This window comes from Agrilus planipennis, unplaced genomic scaffold, assembly GCF_000699045.2.
Source record: "Agrilus planipennis isolate EAB-ADULT unplaced genomic scaffold, Apla_2.0 scaffold168, whole genome shotgun sequence".
NCBI classification, from domain to species: Eukaryota; Metazoa; Arthropoda; class Insecta; order Coleoptera; family Buprestidae; genus Agrilus; species Agrilus planipennis.
In genome coordinates, this window is record NW_020442443.1 from 627,426 (window position 1) to 644,376 (window position 16,951).

General features: G+C 35.9%; 2 protein-coding genes across 2 annotated transcripts in view; one reads left to right on the forward strand and one right to left on the reverse strand.

Moving 5' to 3' along the window:
- The window catches only part of LOC108740077 (nitric oxide synthase, salivary gland), a 182,566-nt gene that overhangs the window by 138,540 nt on the left and 27,075 nt on the right, over nucleotides 1–16,951 (reverse strand). The gene's annotated exons all lie outside the window — the stretch shown is intronic.
- Nucleotides 1–16,951, forward strand: part of LOC108740086 (uncharacterized protein C4orf22 homolog) — a 25,845-nt gene that overhangs the window by 976 nt on the left and 7,918 nt on the right. The window contains exon 4 of the mRNA XM_025980370.1: nucleotides 7,681–7,858. Coding sequence (XP_025836155.1) covers nucleotides 7,681–7,858 — 178 coding nt within the window. The remainder of the gene's footprint in view (nucleotides 1–7,680; nucleotides 7,859–16,951) is intronic.

Here is a 16,951-nt window from a genome sequence, read left to right on the forward strand (position 1 = left end):
TTAAAGCACATGGGCACATGTTTACAGGCTGTTGCTTTACCAGAAAATTTGGCAGCGATGGACCGGGAAATAGTTGAAGCAATCGATTTAAATTTTACAAGAAATTGTTTCTACCGCTGCTATGAAATGGAAGCACAGAAAACGAAAATTAACTGATTGTAGAATTTACGTGTTATATTGATACAATTTTCATTTCACAAATTAAAAAGCACATTATTGCTTTACATATGTGTTTTATTTTGGTGCGAATTTTTTGTTGGGGAGTGAGCGAAATTCAGGTCACTTCAGAACAATGATAAATGTGGAAACTCTTTTCATATTTATTAGCCATATACTAAAAGAAACAATTTATTATCTCAGAAGCCTACTTTATGATGAGAGAATTGTACCAAAAAGGCGTAACCTTGGTATCGATATAGAAAATAAACCGTTTTTACCCTTACATTAGCTTTAATTCTAAAATTAAGGAAAAATTGAAACTAACTAAAGGCTTTAGAGATCAGCAACTAAACTGATGCTGCCCTGATTCAGGTCTAAAGGTCATCGTCGGTTGGAGTTGCTGGAAGGAAGATACTGGATATGAAAGGACCCCTGAAGAAGTTCGCCGTTGGTGCTAAAGAAACTTTAGGCCTTTAGATCCAAATCAGAACAACATCAGCTAAGGCAATAGTATAAAATTATGTACCGAGCGGCATGGCCTAGAGGTCTAGACCATTGCTTAGCATTCGGGAGGACGCGGGATCGATTCCGGGTCCGTCTGCCTTGGTCCAAGTTTTTCTGTGGTTTCCTTGGATCACTTAGGCGAATGCTGAGGCAGTAATATTCCACAGATAATCTTTCACTCTCTTCTGTCTTCATTTCGTCCGTCTCATCTTTCTCACCCGAACCACCACCCACCCATTCCCACGATTCCTGAAAGCAGGCTGAAGAGGGCCTTCCGCCCTACCTTCCGGCATAGCTCGGAGGGACTGCCCGCCCACCAGCATTACTGGCTGGTGGGAATGAAACACCCAAAAGTTTTTTTTTTTTTTTCGTTAGGACTTATAATTTATTTCGATCGCAGTTTCTTCATTTGCAGGTACTGAAATATTACATGCAGTAGCTGAAGTAGTCTAAGTACAGAATTGTTAAAAATCGGCAAGCAAACTGGTTGAAATGTTTAATTAGACGCCACATAACAGTAACAAATAAATTCAGGCATTCTATCCTTTCCACGGAATTGCTAATGAATTTGACTTGATTGCGCATTTAATATGTGCGGAGTAGCCATCTACTACTTGGTATGAATATTGCTTAATTAGGTTACTAGACTAGAAATAAGTTTCTAATGTACTTAAAGGTATCAGAATGAGCATGCCAACCTTCGTAAGAATAAGAATTTGTAATCTAGGAAAGTCGCCTAGATAACGACACGACTTTTTCTTAAAATGGATTCTTCTTGCTTTAGGCTCCACTTCACCTAATGAATCTATCAATACAAATTGATTAGAGTTTCTTGAGAAAGGCTTTTGTTTTGCTTTATTTATTTTCAGTGCTATTAATTAATCATTTGCGTTTCCACATTCTACCTACTTGAAGCTGTTTTCGGTTTTCACAATTTCTATAAGTAATTGGAAACTTGTTTCATTAACATTATTTGTTGAAATATTCAATAGATGAATAATAGAGCGTATAAGTTCCCACAAAGTGATTGGCATTACGAACTAAAGAAATTTCGTGCGACCAATATAATAATAAACAAATTTATTGTTGTCTTTGTTATTGTTACTGTTTTGTTTTCTTGTTCTTTTTGTCACTTTGTTCTCGTTTGTATGTTTCACTCCTTGTGCCTTTTTGTTACTTGTGTATTTGTTGTTATTGTTATTAATTGTTATTTGTTAATGTTAGTGTTTTCTTGATATTTGATTATATTAGTAACACCAAAAGACACTAAACTAGTATTATATCGAAAGTCTTAGAATGAGTAGGTGACGGCATTATGGAAGTCAAGGTTAATATCTCGATTAATATGCTCGCCTCCGACTTGATTGCAAATTATGTACCTTTAGCTAAATTAATCAATCAAAAATTAAATTTAAATTTTTTCCATATTCCTGTAAATAAAAGGAATGCACGGCAACGAATACGCTCACGAAGTAACTTAATGACACTTAAGGGTAACATAAGATAGGTTTAATTAGGTTGGGTTACAGTAAGAAACGAAAACACTGTATTTGTTTGCTTAATGTAATGTTAACTCCAAACAAAAAAAATTAAAATTTTATGTCTGATTGATTCATTCAGCTGTGGGTTGTTTTAAACTTACTGAAAAATGTTTTAGATTAGGTTACTTTAGATTACGATAGTAAGACAACGCACCCGAAAAAAAAATTGCCTAAGGTTAGGTTAGGTTAAAATAAGATAGGTTAGAGGGATTACTTTTTGTGTATGTGCTTTCGAAGCTCAAGAACTATGCAAAGATATGGTTTCCACGTTAAACACGTACATACACAAGCACATAGTGATTGCACAACATTTAAACACCAATTGAGACATTTACCAAAGTCAATAAACAATAGGCGGGATAGGTTGTTGGCACACCTGCTCAGATGTATAAAGGACTAGTGGGAGACTTACTAGACGTTAAGGCAGGACTTAACAAGAGGTTGAGTATAGGAAACTGTGAAGGTACGTGTCCAACCAGTCTTTGGACCAAAAGCCTTATGATGATGATTCGGCTGAGATGGTTTCAGTAATAACAATAGTGAACTAGGATATAAAGTCAGATTTTTGTTGTTACGGATACTTAAAACGGTGTTGCTATTTCTGATAGTTTCGCCTATCGACACGGTGGTGGGCTCAACGAAAAACTGGAAATTTATTTTGTTAGCGTTTGTTAGAATTACCATACGGACTGCACAGCTTGTGCAAAATGTATTTTCGAAATTATTCAGTTCGCATTGCAATTTTGTACTACACTAACACTCCAGCGTTACGATGTATCATATATTTAGTCCGTTAGGTGACGCTAAAGCCGAAATATACTGTACGAGTGTACATTTTTAAGTTCGCGAAAAGAGACATTAGATTTGTTATTAAGGGTAAATGCTAAGTTTTAAGGAGTTAATTGATTTATTATTAGTATAACCAAGAGTTATCGCTATTGAACCATTAGTCTTTGTACTATCGCCGACCAAGTAACTCAAACGAGGAAAAAATGTGAAATATGGAGAAAATGGAGTACTTTGCTACTATAAAGTTCCTTATCAACAAGTGAAGCTCTCTTCAAATCATACTAGAAGAAATGAAATTCGTTTATGGGAATTCTTGCCTAGGTAAAACCAAGGTTTACAAATGACACTGTTTCGTTAAACAAGACAGGAATTCACTTGAAGACGACCCACGGCTAGGACGACTAATAGACGTGACCATTCAAAAATTTTAAATATTTAGTACATATTGAAAGATGCTCGATTAAAGAAAAACAGCTCGCAGAAATTATTGGAGTATACCGTCGCAAAAACAACAATGTGGAGTGTTCTCGCGCGCTTTTGAACCTTTCTAGGGGCAAAACTTGGGTTCATTATTATGAACTTAACTCTAAGTATTGGTCCATTCAGTGACATGAAAGGGTAATAACACCACCCAAGAAGTTTAAAGGAATCCTGTTTATCAATTATAAAAACAAAGGCGTTTCTATAAAAGGAGAATACTACTCTGTAATCCTGGAGCAGTTAAAGGAAACCATTAAAGAGAAAAGAAATGGAAAATTGACAAATGGTGTCCTGCTTCTGCACAACAATGCGCTCGTTTACAAGAGTCGAGTTGCTTCTAAATCACCCACCTTACAGTCCTGACCTAGCTCCCAGCGATTATTATTTACTCCTAAAAATTAAAAAAACCTTCGAGGGAAGAAATTTTCAAGCGATGTAGAGGTGAAGGACACAGTTTCAGCCTATTTTTTAGACATAGATAAAACCTTTTTTTAACTGAAGATATACATAAACTAATCGAGAGATCTGAAAGATGTATTAGGGTAGCATTATCTGACATTCCCCGAACTTAAATCCGCTACCTTGTATTCCAAAGGTATTGGCATCTTGTAGGATCGTCTGTCGTGAGGAAGCAAGGTGTAATGAGAGCAGGTAGTGTTAGTCAAGTCAGTACAGATCATGTCTCGGCAGCGATTTAGTCACAATTGCCGACCGAGCGTTAGGACTTACCGAGCGGCATGGCCTAGAGGTCTAGACCATTGCTTAGCATTCGGGAGGACGCCAGTTCGATTCCGGGTCCGTCTGCCTTGGTCCAAGTTTTTCTGTGGTTTCCTTGGATCACTTAGGCGAATGCTGAGGCAGTAATATTCCACAGATAATCTTTCACTCTCTTCTGTCTTCATTTCGTCCGTCTCATCTTTCTCACCCGAACCACCACCCACCCATTCCCACGATTCCTGAAAGCAGGCTGAAGAGGGCCTTCCGCCCTACCTTCCGGCATAGCTCGGAGGGACTGCCCGCCCACCAGCATTACTGGCTGGTGGGAATGAAACACCCAAAAGTTTTTTTTTTTTTTTCGTTAGGACTTATAATTTATTTCGATCGCAGTTTCTTCATTTGCAGGTACTGAAATATTACATGCAGTACCTAGCTGAAGTAGTCTAAGTACAGAATTGTTAAAAATCGGCAAGCAAACTGGTTGAAATGTTTAATTAGACGCCACATAACAGTAACAAATAAATTCAGGCATTCTATCCTTGCCACGGAATTGCTAATGAATTTGACTTGATTGCGCATTTAATATGTGCGGAGTAGCCATCTACTACTTGGAATGAATATTGTCACAATAATGCGTTTTAGAAAATACCACAAATGGCGCAGCAAACGCCATCTGTAGCACGATGCTACATTTTAGGATTGTCACAATAATTTTACACGTTTGCTTAATTAGTTTACTAGACTAGGAATAAGTTTCTAATGTACTTAAATGTATCAGAATGGGCATGCCAACCTTCGTAAGAATAAGAATTTGTAATCTAGGAAAGTCGCCTAGATAACGACACGACTTTTTCTTAAAATGGATTCTTCTTGCTTTAGGCTCCACTTCACCTAATGAATCTATCAATACAAATTGATTAGAGTTTCTTGAGAAAGGCTTTTGTTTTGCTTTATTTATTTTCAGTGCTATTAATTAATCATTTGCGTTTCCACATTCTACCTACTTGAAGCTGTTTTCGGTTTTCACAATTTCTATAAGTAATTGGAAACTTGTTTCATTAACATTATTTGTTGAAATATTCAATAGATGAATAATAGAGCGTATAAGTTCCCACAAAGTGATTGGCATTACGAACTAAAGAAATTTCGTGCGACCAATATAATAATAAACAAATTTACTATTTACTATCAAAATGAATATATTTAAAAGGTTATTATGAAACGTACACCTTGTAGGTGCTCTGTTAAAAAATCTTGTTGCAAAAAAAAATAAACAACGCATAACCGTTTTGTAATAATATATCATCAATATTCGTAATTTTACTTCAACTTTTCGCCAAAGCAATACAATAATAGACAATATAATAGAGCAAGATCCCAGAGCCGCCAGACATTACTTATTTTCTGAGTAAAAAAACGGATAAGATACACGCTAAGAATTACAGTCTATTTCAATTTGTTTGAATTGTGACCTTGAAGAAATCTCTGCGAATATAGAAAGAACACACACTAGGCGTGAGCAAGACAGAAATAGTTGGAACAAGCTTGAACGAGCAGAGCTCTCGATGGGCGGTCTTAGGAGATCGGCTAGAACTGTACAGTACTAGACGAAAATGTTTAGCAATTTCTTAAAACAAAAATGTATATAAATTGACAACAGATAACAAAGCAAAAGTTTTATAGGTGTGTAGAACGTTAATTTAATTTACTTGTTATTATTTTTGGCTAAATATGCTTTTAAATAAAGCATATTCTTAAATTTTAACGATGCAGTTTAAATAATTTTGCAATTGGCACTGTACGGTTTTGTGTAGTTCTCGCTCAATGATCGGTGGAGAAAGAAGCTCTGCGGACAAATATGATTGAATTTGGAATTATGGTACAGCGCATCCTAATAAAGGGAAGGGGTATATCTCTAACTTCTTGAAATGAACAGTAATAATCAACACCGCACGTGCTTACACCTACAGCGACATTTTAATTGTGTCTGTGGAATGTCTGGCCTATACAATTGGTCTGGCTGCTTACAAAACAAAAAGTATTGAAATACGTCCCTAAGTATCATACTTAAGAAGACTATAAGAAAATTACGATTTTTTTGTGAACTCTGGCAGTAGTAATACTTTTACATACCTTTAACACATAGTATCTGTAAATTGATTCTCGTCAAAGTACATATTAACACTATTCTATAGCACCCATTTTGTTACTCAGAACATAAGTAATATTTGGCGGCTCTGAGATCTTACACTATTAATATTGTTGTTATAACTTCTTGATTTATAAAATTACCAGTCGTGGTGAACGCTATCTTGCAATGTTTAGAAATTACCACTAATAGGGAGTTCATTGATAAAGTCCTCCTTAATTAGGACATCCACTTGTTCAACTGAACCTACATCTCAGCAGTGGATCGTAATTTTCAAACTTGCTTTTTACTAATAGGTCGGTAAGTTTCGATTGAAAATCGACTAGTCTACTAGCTGCCTTAAAATAGCGTTTCTCAAATACCTGCAGACATAGTATTAAACGCCATCTGAAGACATTTGTCATCACTACTACAAATTAGTTTTGTAAAATTACTATTCGTACTTGACTAATTCAATGAATTTGTAAAATTACACACTTTTTAGAATTCATATAAATTGTAATTCTCCAATATTTTTTTTAATAGTAACTAATTCTTCCCCCCTATTAGTCACTGTGAGCTCTCGAAACTGCTTCGAGTGGTCGAAATTCACTTTTGTGAACAATTTGTTTAATCACTTTGTGTTAAAAATTTTTTTGAAAAATTAAATTTAAGAGTTGTTTGTAAATAGATATGCAACACATCGTACACTACAGCGTAAGAAATTGCTGATACTACCTATGTAATACTACTTTGCCCTGAGATGGCAGCACTCATTTCTCTTATATATAATATAATATTTGTAAATTTACCTACACTTATTTTTAACTGTGTACACAACTAGAGTTAGACAATAATTAAAAATCGATAATCCTTCCAATTCTAGCAAGTATATAATTACTTCATCATCATCATAAGGTCACCAGTACTAAGACTGCTAATCTTCGCATTTCCCTAAAACTAGAGCATCCCACATCCTTAATGATTTGTGAACAGTAATCTAATTTAGGTCTACCTCTACTCCTTCTAACTCCTGTTCTGCCTCTTATACGTATCTGACTAGATCTTCATGCTTGAGAAGGTGTCCTACTATCCTATCCCATTTATTTCTTATTAACTTCCATAAAGTCCTTTGTTCTCATATTCTTTCTAATACATTCATTTTTCATTCTAACCTTCTCTATCCATGGTATCCTCATCATATAATTGCTTAACGCTTAAAAAAGTTTGTAAGGAAAATCTGAATTCCGCACCGGCAATCATGCGAGCTGAATTAAAAAACATTGCGGCATTAAATATTCAGCAACTTATGTATAATGGACTTACGTATTGATTTGAGTGATTTATTTTTATATTTTTTAGGAGCTCGGGTGAAACTCTAAGCAAAGAGTCTTTCAAGAAACGTCTTGATGCTGTATTAGAATACATGTTTCCGACTATTAGACCTTACGAGCTGTTAAGCGAAAAGATCAAGCTGACAGATCCCCTCATTCAAGATTTGGCTCTCAGGGAAAGATCTAATCGAGTTGGCATACTTGCGGTTAGCTATATATGCATAATCTTGCCTTCACTGTTTTCGCGTCCTTAGTTCCACATCCAACTTAGTTTTAAACAATTTAATTAAACTAAGTGCAATGAAGTCTTTACTTCCAAAACAAAAAAAGAGTAACAAGATTTAGGTTAACGCGCTAACGTAGGACAGCTTGTTTTAAAATTAAGAAGGCGCTTAGTTCTAGTAGCAAACAGCGAACCTAACCTAACAAATGTTAGTTATTCCTACATGATTATTGTTTTTTCTCTCTATCCCGATACTGTGACCGGTCCGCCGCGGGTAGGGTACGAACTCGCCAAATCTGGTCTCGAACAAGTAAACAAATAAACCTTCAAATTTGTTTATTTATTTAATCGAAGAAATTGACAGTGATTATGATCGTCAAAAGTGGTAGGACCCTTTATATTTACTTTGTGATATTAGTAACTTATTCAAATTGTTTTGGGACAAAATTCAGTGCTGAAGACTGTAAACTCTTCTCTGTATTTATTGATTTGAAGGACCACCCTTTGCAGGGAATGATCAATGTATAAATTTAAATCAACTTTATTCAATATTGTAAATGAAAGGTACATGTCAACCGATCGCACCCAACTCAAGTCAACCACTCGCGCAATCGCTCCACGTGGGTAATAAGAGGGTGACGCAGGCGCATAAAATAAAACGTGATAACAAAAAAATAAATGAAATTGTAAATTCTTTTATGAGTTCCGAACAAGCAATATGTGTCAACAAAGGAATACAGAAATGTAGACAATAAACTGTCTGAACATGACATTTATCACTAGTCCAGGCGTAGAGTAGTAGTTTGTTTTTTGTTTTCTCGGACATTGTCCGGTTTACAGTACTTCTTTTTTTTGTGGAGCATTATTCCTATTGTAAGGTGGGTGAAGAACAGTCACTGTGAGTGCAGTGTCTCTATTTTTATGACCGTTCGGAATAACAAAAGTACTTACATGTACTTCCTCCTCTCTAACCATGAGTTCTTCAGTAGAAAGTTTAAAATTGTAAATTGCTAACAAACTAAACACTCCAGTTAAAAAGGTAAAGCCTTGAGATACCAGCAACAGGTACCCAGATCAGATACTTTCAATTGAAAGGATAGATACCGCCGTTATTTATACGGTAGCTATATATTCACCTGAAGTAATCAAAGTGCAAACGAGAGGGTATTTTTACCAAACTCCTGCCGGCTAAACCTTCAGATCAGTTTGGTTGCATCTACTTTTCTGAATTTTGTAGTAAATATACCAAATTTGTTAGGAGCCTCTGCAAATCAACTGTAAAAGCTATTCAAGCTATAAGCTATGTCGTTCAACTACCCAAACCCAAGTACTGTACAGGAATGAATGAATAATATCTACAGTTTTATGTAGTCAAAAATGGACTGAAATAGAAAAACCTAAACTAGTGGCTCCATATAAAAAATAGCAAGAATAACGATTATGTTGCATGATTTTGAGATGAGGATTGTCGTTATCTTACATATTGGTAGAGAATATGTATATACATTGACCAGAAAAATAAATAAACCATCAGCAAATTGTTTTAAATCTTGTAATTCACACATTATTCTGAACTAGGGCACAACAAGGGATCACCAAACATCTGATGGTGTCGACGGAACCCTGAAGAACCATAACAAAACTGTAGCAGAAATTAATAGACTTGAATTTTTTGAAACTTTAATCTTTTAGAGAAGATTTTGTCTTTTGTAGAAACTTCATCCCTATATTTTACCAATGAAGGATCTTTCGAAAACAATCCACGGCATTCTTGCATTCCATGGAATACAAAACATACGTCAGTTTGTAATTTTTAAAAAAGCAGTTTTATATGCATTGGCTATAATGGAATGATGACCATTTTTGAGTTCTCGTAGCCTAGTATTTAACGGTCTTTTTGTTTAACCTATATAGTCACAGTTGTTGCATGGAATCTTGTAAATAACGTTAATTTTGGCTAATATGTTAGTTTCTGTTTTATGCCTAGTAAGTTTCCATTACAACTATTATTTAGGTATAAATATTTTAGCTTTATAAAGCCACCCAACAAGAGGCGAAATGTGGGTATTGACCCTATAATTCAATAAAGAAATTACTACCCTCTTTGTAGTATAGTCATTTGGTAGTTATGCCTGGAAAGTTTTCCGGGAGTTTTGAAAATTGGTAATTTTATAGATTTTGAGGTGCTCATTCCGAATTTCAACTTTGCCACCTCGTATATTTGCCGCTCGCACCGCCATATTGGAAAAATGGCGCCTAAATGCAGTTTTTTGGCAATATCTCCTTTCCAACTCATTTTACGATAAAAACAGTTATATACAAAATGAAACTAGGGATAATTGCCTACTATTTTTGTATCTACCTTTTTTCCATAAAGTCAATAGTTTTGGCGTACGAGCGCCGCAAAATGTACTCCAACGCGTGTTTTGGTAGAGCTCAATAGAAATATTTAGTCTGAATCATCAGTAAAGTTCTGAATATATGCACTAAAAAATAGCAAATATATGCATGCAAATATGCTTTAAAAATCGTCAAAATATGCATTATTAATTTTAAATAAAACACAAAGAAATTCTGTTAACACTTGTATTTGTTTAAATTGCAATAGCATAACTTACAAAAAAACCAACTAACGTTATCTTCAGACATACTATAACAATATAAAACTAAATGTTTTTCTAAATCATCCATATTAAAATTATGTCGTCTATTTGATAAAAAGTGTTGGGATACCACGTTAAAAAAAAACGCGCCGCTTACTTTACCTCAAGGTGGTGTGGAAATGAGATTTTTGGCCAAAATGCGTGTTGGAGTACACTTTGCGGCGCTTGTACGCTTAAACTATTAACTTTATGAAAAAAAGGTAGATACATAAATTGTAGGTAATTGTCTCTAGTTTCATTTTGTATATAACTGTTTTTATCGTAAAATGAGTTGGAAAGGAGATATTGTCAAAAAACTGCTTTTTGGCGCCAATTTTCCAATATGGCGGCGCGAGCGGCAAAAATACGAGGTGGCGAAGTCGAAATTCGGAAAGAGCACATCAAAATCTATAAAATTACCAATTTTCAAAACACCCGGAAAACTTTCCAGGTAACCACTATTTTTCAAACCAAAAATACTATTGGCCTTGAATCTCTTTTCATATTACATGTATTATTTCTAAAGGTAAACTTTGACATAACTCAAGCAGGATTTTACTAGAATAAGTCGAGAAACCTAAATGTGAATATATCTATGTATATTCATGGATGTATTCTGCATGCTGTGGTTTTGTTCAAATTGATTGTACACTAATTGTGAAACATACAATAGGATCGAATGGAAATGGGCTATTGTTGCCCATTGAAGAACCAATCTATACACCTCCGTATGGATTTCCGTAATTAAGAAATACAATTGAATTCCGAGCGGAATTATTCGCCACATCATAAGATATTTGTTACAACTTCCTATCTTTTTAAGAATATAACCAATTTACCGACCAAAATTGTTTAGTTTATTTATCAGATTGTAGGTTGTTATTATTTTTACTAATCTGGATTTCATTATAGTCTTTGAAATTAAAGCTACTCTATATCAAATGAAAATTAAAGAAATGAAGATAAATAAAGAATTCAATTAAATAAAACAAATAGGTACTAACAACGATAACAATTTAATTAAAAACAACTGTTAACAACAAACTGGTAGGAGATGAATTATAAACAGGTAGTAATTAACCGAGATCGAAATCATAAGTGAAGTTATTTTAGAAAAATGAAATAGGAAGACAGTTTAGAGGAGAGAAAATTATTGAGATTAAGGTAGGGAACCAGCTGAAAGATAGTACAGTTGTAAATGACTCAAGATAAGAAATACTAGGAAATGGAATTTACAAATTAAATTGTAAAACAACCTGACAAGCTGTAGGACCCATGAGTTTACTTGCTTGCTTCAGTGATTTGATATTACGGTATTGCGGAATATTAACAATCGTAACCATATATATATATATACATATGTATATTGTATATTATGTATAATCCAATATACTTATCACACCAACAGCGAAAAGCGGTAGGACGCAACTTGAGAAAACCGATTCACACGCAATAAAAATATTGCGGTTTCTATAAAATTCGCTCGTGTTTGATTTATATTATCGATTCCCTATTACAGTGTAAGAAAGATGTTTCCAATTTCATCTTCGTGGTGTGCTAACAAACCCATCTATGGAATAAAGAGGCGGAACTCGGTTACTGTGATGTCCCACACATAGCGCATTATTTAAAATCAGCAGGATGAGTTAAAGCAAAGCGAATTTCGTGAAGATTATTATTTACAGCCCTCTAAAGCATAATTCATTACCGTAATTTAAAAATTATCACAGGATTTAAACTAAATAATTTTGCAATTGTAATTTTACAATATATATGTAGCCCAGTAATATTAGGTTTTCATGTTCTAAAAACTTAGTAACTAATTTTTTTTAGTGTTTTGAAAAAAATGTTAAGAGTGGAACTCGAAATCACTATTGCTTGAAAAATTATTCATGGTTAAAGTTCATAGAAAACGGTTTTTTGTGAATATTGCGCTTTCTATGGCTCAGAGGTCAATGAAGGTCATTACAAAAATGAAACAGGAATTCCCCAAAAAAATGATCTCCAATTTTTTACATGCAACGAATAGTTTAGCAAAAAATTTACTGCAAATTTTCCGTGCAGGGCCTATACCTACCCCTCATTACCACCAATAACTGAACGAATTAGTCAATATCTGGATGACTTATAGCATGAAAATAAACATTTTTGAAGGTAGACGAGTACAATATTTATTGTGTTAGATATAGTGTATGGTATACGGTTATTAAACGTATACTATATATAGGGCGTTTTTGATTAACACAAAAAAAAATGCAAGAAAACTAGAACAGCATTAAAAACTTTAAACACTTTATAACAGACATAGACTTTATTCTTAATCTAATAGAAAAATATTCAAACATGAACAAAATATGTTTCTTATTTTTTAAACTATAAAGGACCTTTAGTCTCACATCCATTTACAATAACAAAATCTCAACTTCTTAAATAATCAGCTTTTTGATTAAATGAGGTAAAATCAGTCTTCATCGGAATTACAGTTGAGACACACAAATGAGATCTTATCTCCTATTGCACATTTTACATGTGCTCACATTTTGCACATTACATATATATCTTGCATTCACTCCTCGTTTGAATTTTCATAAGATTCCCCACAAGCTAAACAAAACCATTATTCGAGTTCAGATTCTGAATCAGATTTTAAAACTTTCTTTTTTACTCATTCTACTATGATAAATCAGTAAGGGGTATGTTGTAACTTGTAACTGCAAGGTTTTTTGAAATAACGGTTATAAAAAAATTTCTCTTATTTGGTATAAAATTACAGTCAACAAAATCGAAGTAAACAAATGCTAAATGTATTCGAATGAATAAAAAACTGCTAAATCAACAATAATCAATTTTGTATAAACAAAAAACAGTAAATTGCCTGGTCTTATTGGAGCGCCTACACAGCACCGCGGGATACTGATCGCTTTCATATGATAGAACGGGTATTTACGTAATAGTATAGGTAAAAAAAGCTTGTTACTACATGCACCTGTTTCAGCTAGCCCCTGCTCCCCTACTACTTATTTCAGAAATACCCTAGTCTTTCGAGGTTGCATTTTGTGATCAAGTATATGTTGTACAGTACCTAGTATACAAAGGAAAAAATAAAATAAATTTCTACAAACGAGGAAATCTCTTCAGCAGTGAGCAACATGATTCAACCTGGTTTCGTAGGTATACGAGGGTGGATTGATAAGTTTCCGGCCTAACCAAGAGATGACGCCACTAGGCCTACCTTGAGGTGACATTCTATAGTACCATCCTTGGATAGCTTGTAGCTATAGTTTCAGCCCGATCTCCTTGCTAGTGTAGGTTTGACAGCACGCTGAACAAGACGCCTCTGTGGTTTTCGTAAAAATGGAAAAGCAGGAAAATCGTGCTGTCATCAAATACTTTTATTTGAAGGGGTTAACGCCGAAGGAAATTAAAAAAGAGATGGACTCAACACTGGGGACATCCTCCCCGTCATATTCAACCGTTAAGCAGTGGGTTTCCGAGTTTAAAAAGGGTCGTGTGAGCACCTCTGATGGGCCTCGCTCAGGACGCCCCGTTGAGGTCACAACTCCAGATATGATCGAAAAAATTCATCAAATAGTGCTGGGAGACCGCAGATTGAAAGTGCGTGAGATAGCTGAGACCTGTAAGATGTCATATGAACGTGTGCAACATATTTTGCACCAACATTTGCATATGGAAAAGCTCTGTGCAAGATGGGTGCCGCGTTTGCTAACAGTCGACCAAAAATTGATTCGAAAAAACATTTCTACCGCAAATTTGTCATTGTATAAGCGTAATCCAAGCGAATTTTTGCGTCGATTCGTAACCGTTGACGAAACGTGGGTCCACCACTACACTCCTGAAACCAAAGAACAGTCTAAACAGTGGATTGGACCAGGGGAACCAACTCCAAAGAAGGCAAAAACAATTTTTTCGGCGAACAAGGTTATGGCTACTGTTTTTTGGGATGCAAGAGGTATTATATACATTGATTACCTTGCAAAGGGTAATACTATCACTGGTCAATACTACGCAGACTTATTGCAACGTTTGAGCCACGAGGTGAAAATTAAACGACCTCATCTGGCGAAGAAAAAAATCTTGTTTCATCACGATAACGCACCAGCGCACACGTCAATCGTTGCGACGGCTAAAATCAACGATCTAAAGTTTGAATTGATGCCGCACCCTCCTTACTCTCCAGACCTAGCCCCGAGTGACTATTTTCTGTTCCCTAATCTCAAAAAATGGCTTGGCGGTAAGAGATTTGCGGACAATGAAGAAGTAATCGAAGCTGTAAATGGTTATTTTGAGGAGCTTGACGAATCAGTCTATAGAGATGGCATTAATAGACTGGAACACCGCTATGAGAAATGTATCAGCCTTGGAGGAGATTATGTTGAGAAATAAAAAAAAAAAATTTTTAAAAACCTTGTTTTTCTTGGTCAGGCCGGAAACTTATCAATCCACCCTCGTATTGCGTGAAGAATTATCGTTTCAGTTCCTTTTCCTATTTTACATGCCAGTAAACAAAACGAAGGACGTGACCACAGCACTCATTCCGTCATTCGATTAAGCAGTAGGCTAATATAGCACAGGGTACGAAACGAGAATTCGTTGGGAGCAATTTATGTTCACGTCACGAAACTGGGATAAAATTGGTCAAAGAAGGTAAAATTTAATTAAGGTATACAAAACAAGAATACGCGAAGCAAAATGTATGTTCGTTCTTTCAGGAGACTGTTTTTGGTAACTATTGATGTGTCTTTTTTAGTTTGTTTACTTACTACAGTCTCTATTATTATCCTTACGGTTAAAGAATTAAAAATTCAAATAACAGACTGTAGATATCTCATTGTCTGCTCAAAAGTGAGAAAAGATGTCTTGTCCCTAAAGCACGCCTGGACTCATCAGTAAGGATAACGACGTGCTCTGTGCCTTAGACATCTGGAGACCTGTGGGGTGTGGCGCGAACTGGCGCGAAACAAACGGGTCGCCACATTACTCTCCACACAGTTTCGCTGAGGGCGAAGGAGGAGAGGCGATACCGAAGATGTCAAGTCGGAAGGCGAGAAAAGCAAGGTTAAGGAGTCGTCATGGATCTTCGAATTCTCCACGCTCTTTTTTGAGACGCGTGGCGCGTTTCCATGCGTTTGTTGAAAGACGCGGACCATGTTGCCGTGCGTGTGTTGCGAGACGCGGGGCGTGTTGCCGTGCGTGTATGCGATGATCGTCGAGATGCGATGCGAGAAGTTTGAGCGAGCTGCGTTTGTGGGATTCGCAGTGTATGCTTGTATCCAGCGTGGAGGATGTGAAGATAATAGAGAGGCTGTGTTTTTTATTCGTTGTCGGGGTCACCAATGTAGATATGTCGTTGTCTACTGAAAAGTCAGAAAAGGTGTTTCGTCCCTAAAGCACGCCCTGGCTCATCGATGAGGCTGACGATGTGCTCTCTGCCTTAGACATCTCGAGACCTTTGGGATGTGACGTGAAATAGCACGAGACAGGCGGGTCGCCGCAAGACAATGCACACAATCGCCGATGATCTCGTAGCCAAAACATTTACCGAAAATTAATACACCTATGCATTATTGGAACTCTTTAACGTGGTACAAATACATTTCTAAAAGGTGCATCTCACACTATTGGCCTTACGAGTGCTTCTAGACCATAGCAACCAATAATCTTTTAACATTTTTGCGACCTGCGATATTCATTATAGTTTTACAAAATCAATGAAATTGTGCGCAGAGGTCATTTTATAAACATTCGGATGATTGCTTAGACTGCAAACGCCGATCAAAAAACGGCCAGAAAAATTTACATGACCAATTGAACATGAAGAAAGTCTATGCGTAGTTGGTCCCAAAAAATTTGACACTCGACCAAAAGCTCGTCCGTCAACAGATTTGTCAGATTTTCTTGAAGAGCCTGAATGGATAGAAAATATCATCATTTGCGATGAAACATGGATATTCCAGTAGAATATTGAAACAAAGCTGCAATCCATGCACTGAAAAATTCTTGCATCGCAAAAGAATGAAAAAATCACGGATGCCGGAATCAAAATTTAAAGCCATGCTCATAGTTTTTTTCGACATTAACGGCGTCATGTTGACTGAATAGGTTCTAGAGGATCTAACTGCAAACGAAACTTACTATTTGAATGTTTTGATATCATTGCGGGAGGGAGTTCGTAAGAAACGACCGGAGAAAAACAAGTCGTGGATCAGGACAATGCACCTGCCCATAACGCGCTGTCTGTGAAGTGTTATTTAGATGCTAGAGGCACTTCAGAGGTTTAGACCATTGCTTAGCATTCGGGAGGACGCCGGTTCGATTCCGGGTCCGCCTGCCTTGGTCCAAGTTTTTCTGTGGTTTCCTTGGATCACTTAGGCAAATGCTGAGGCAGTAATATTCCACAGATAATCTTTCATTCT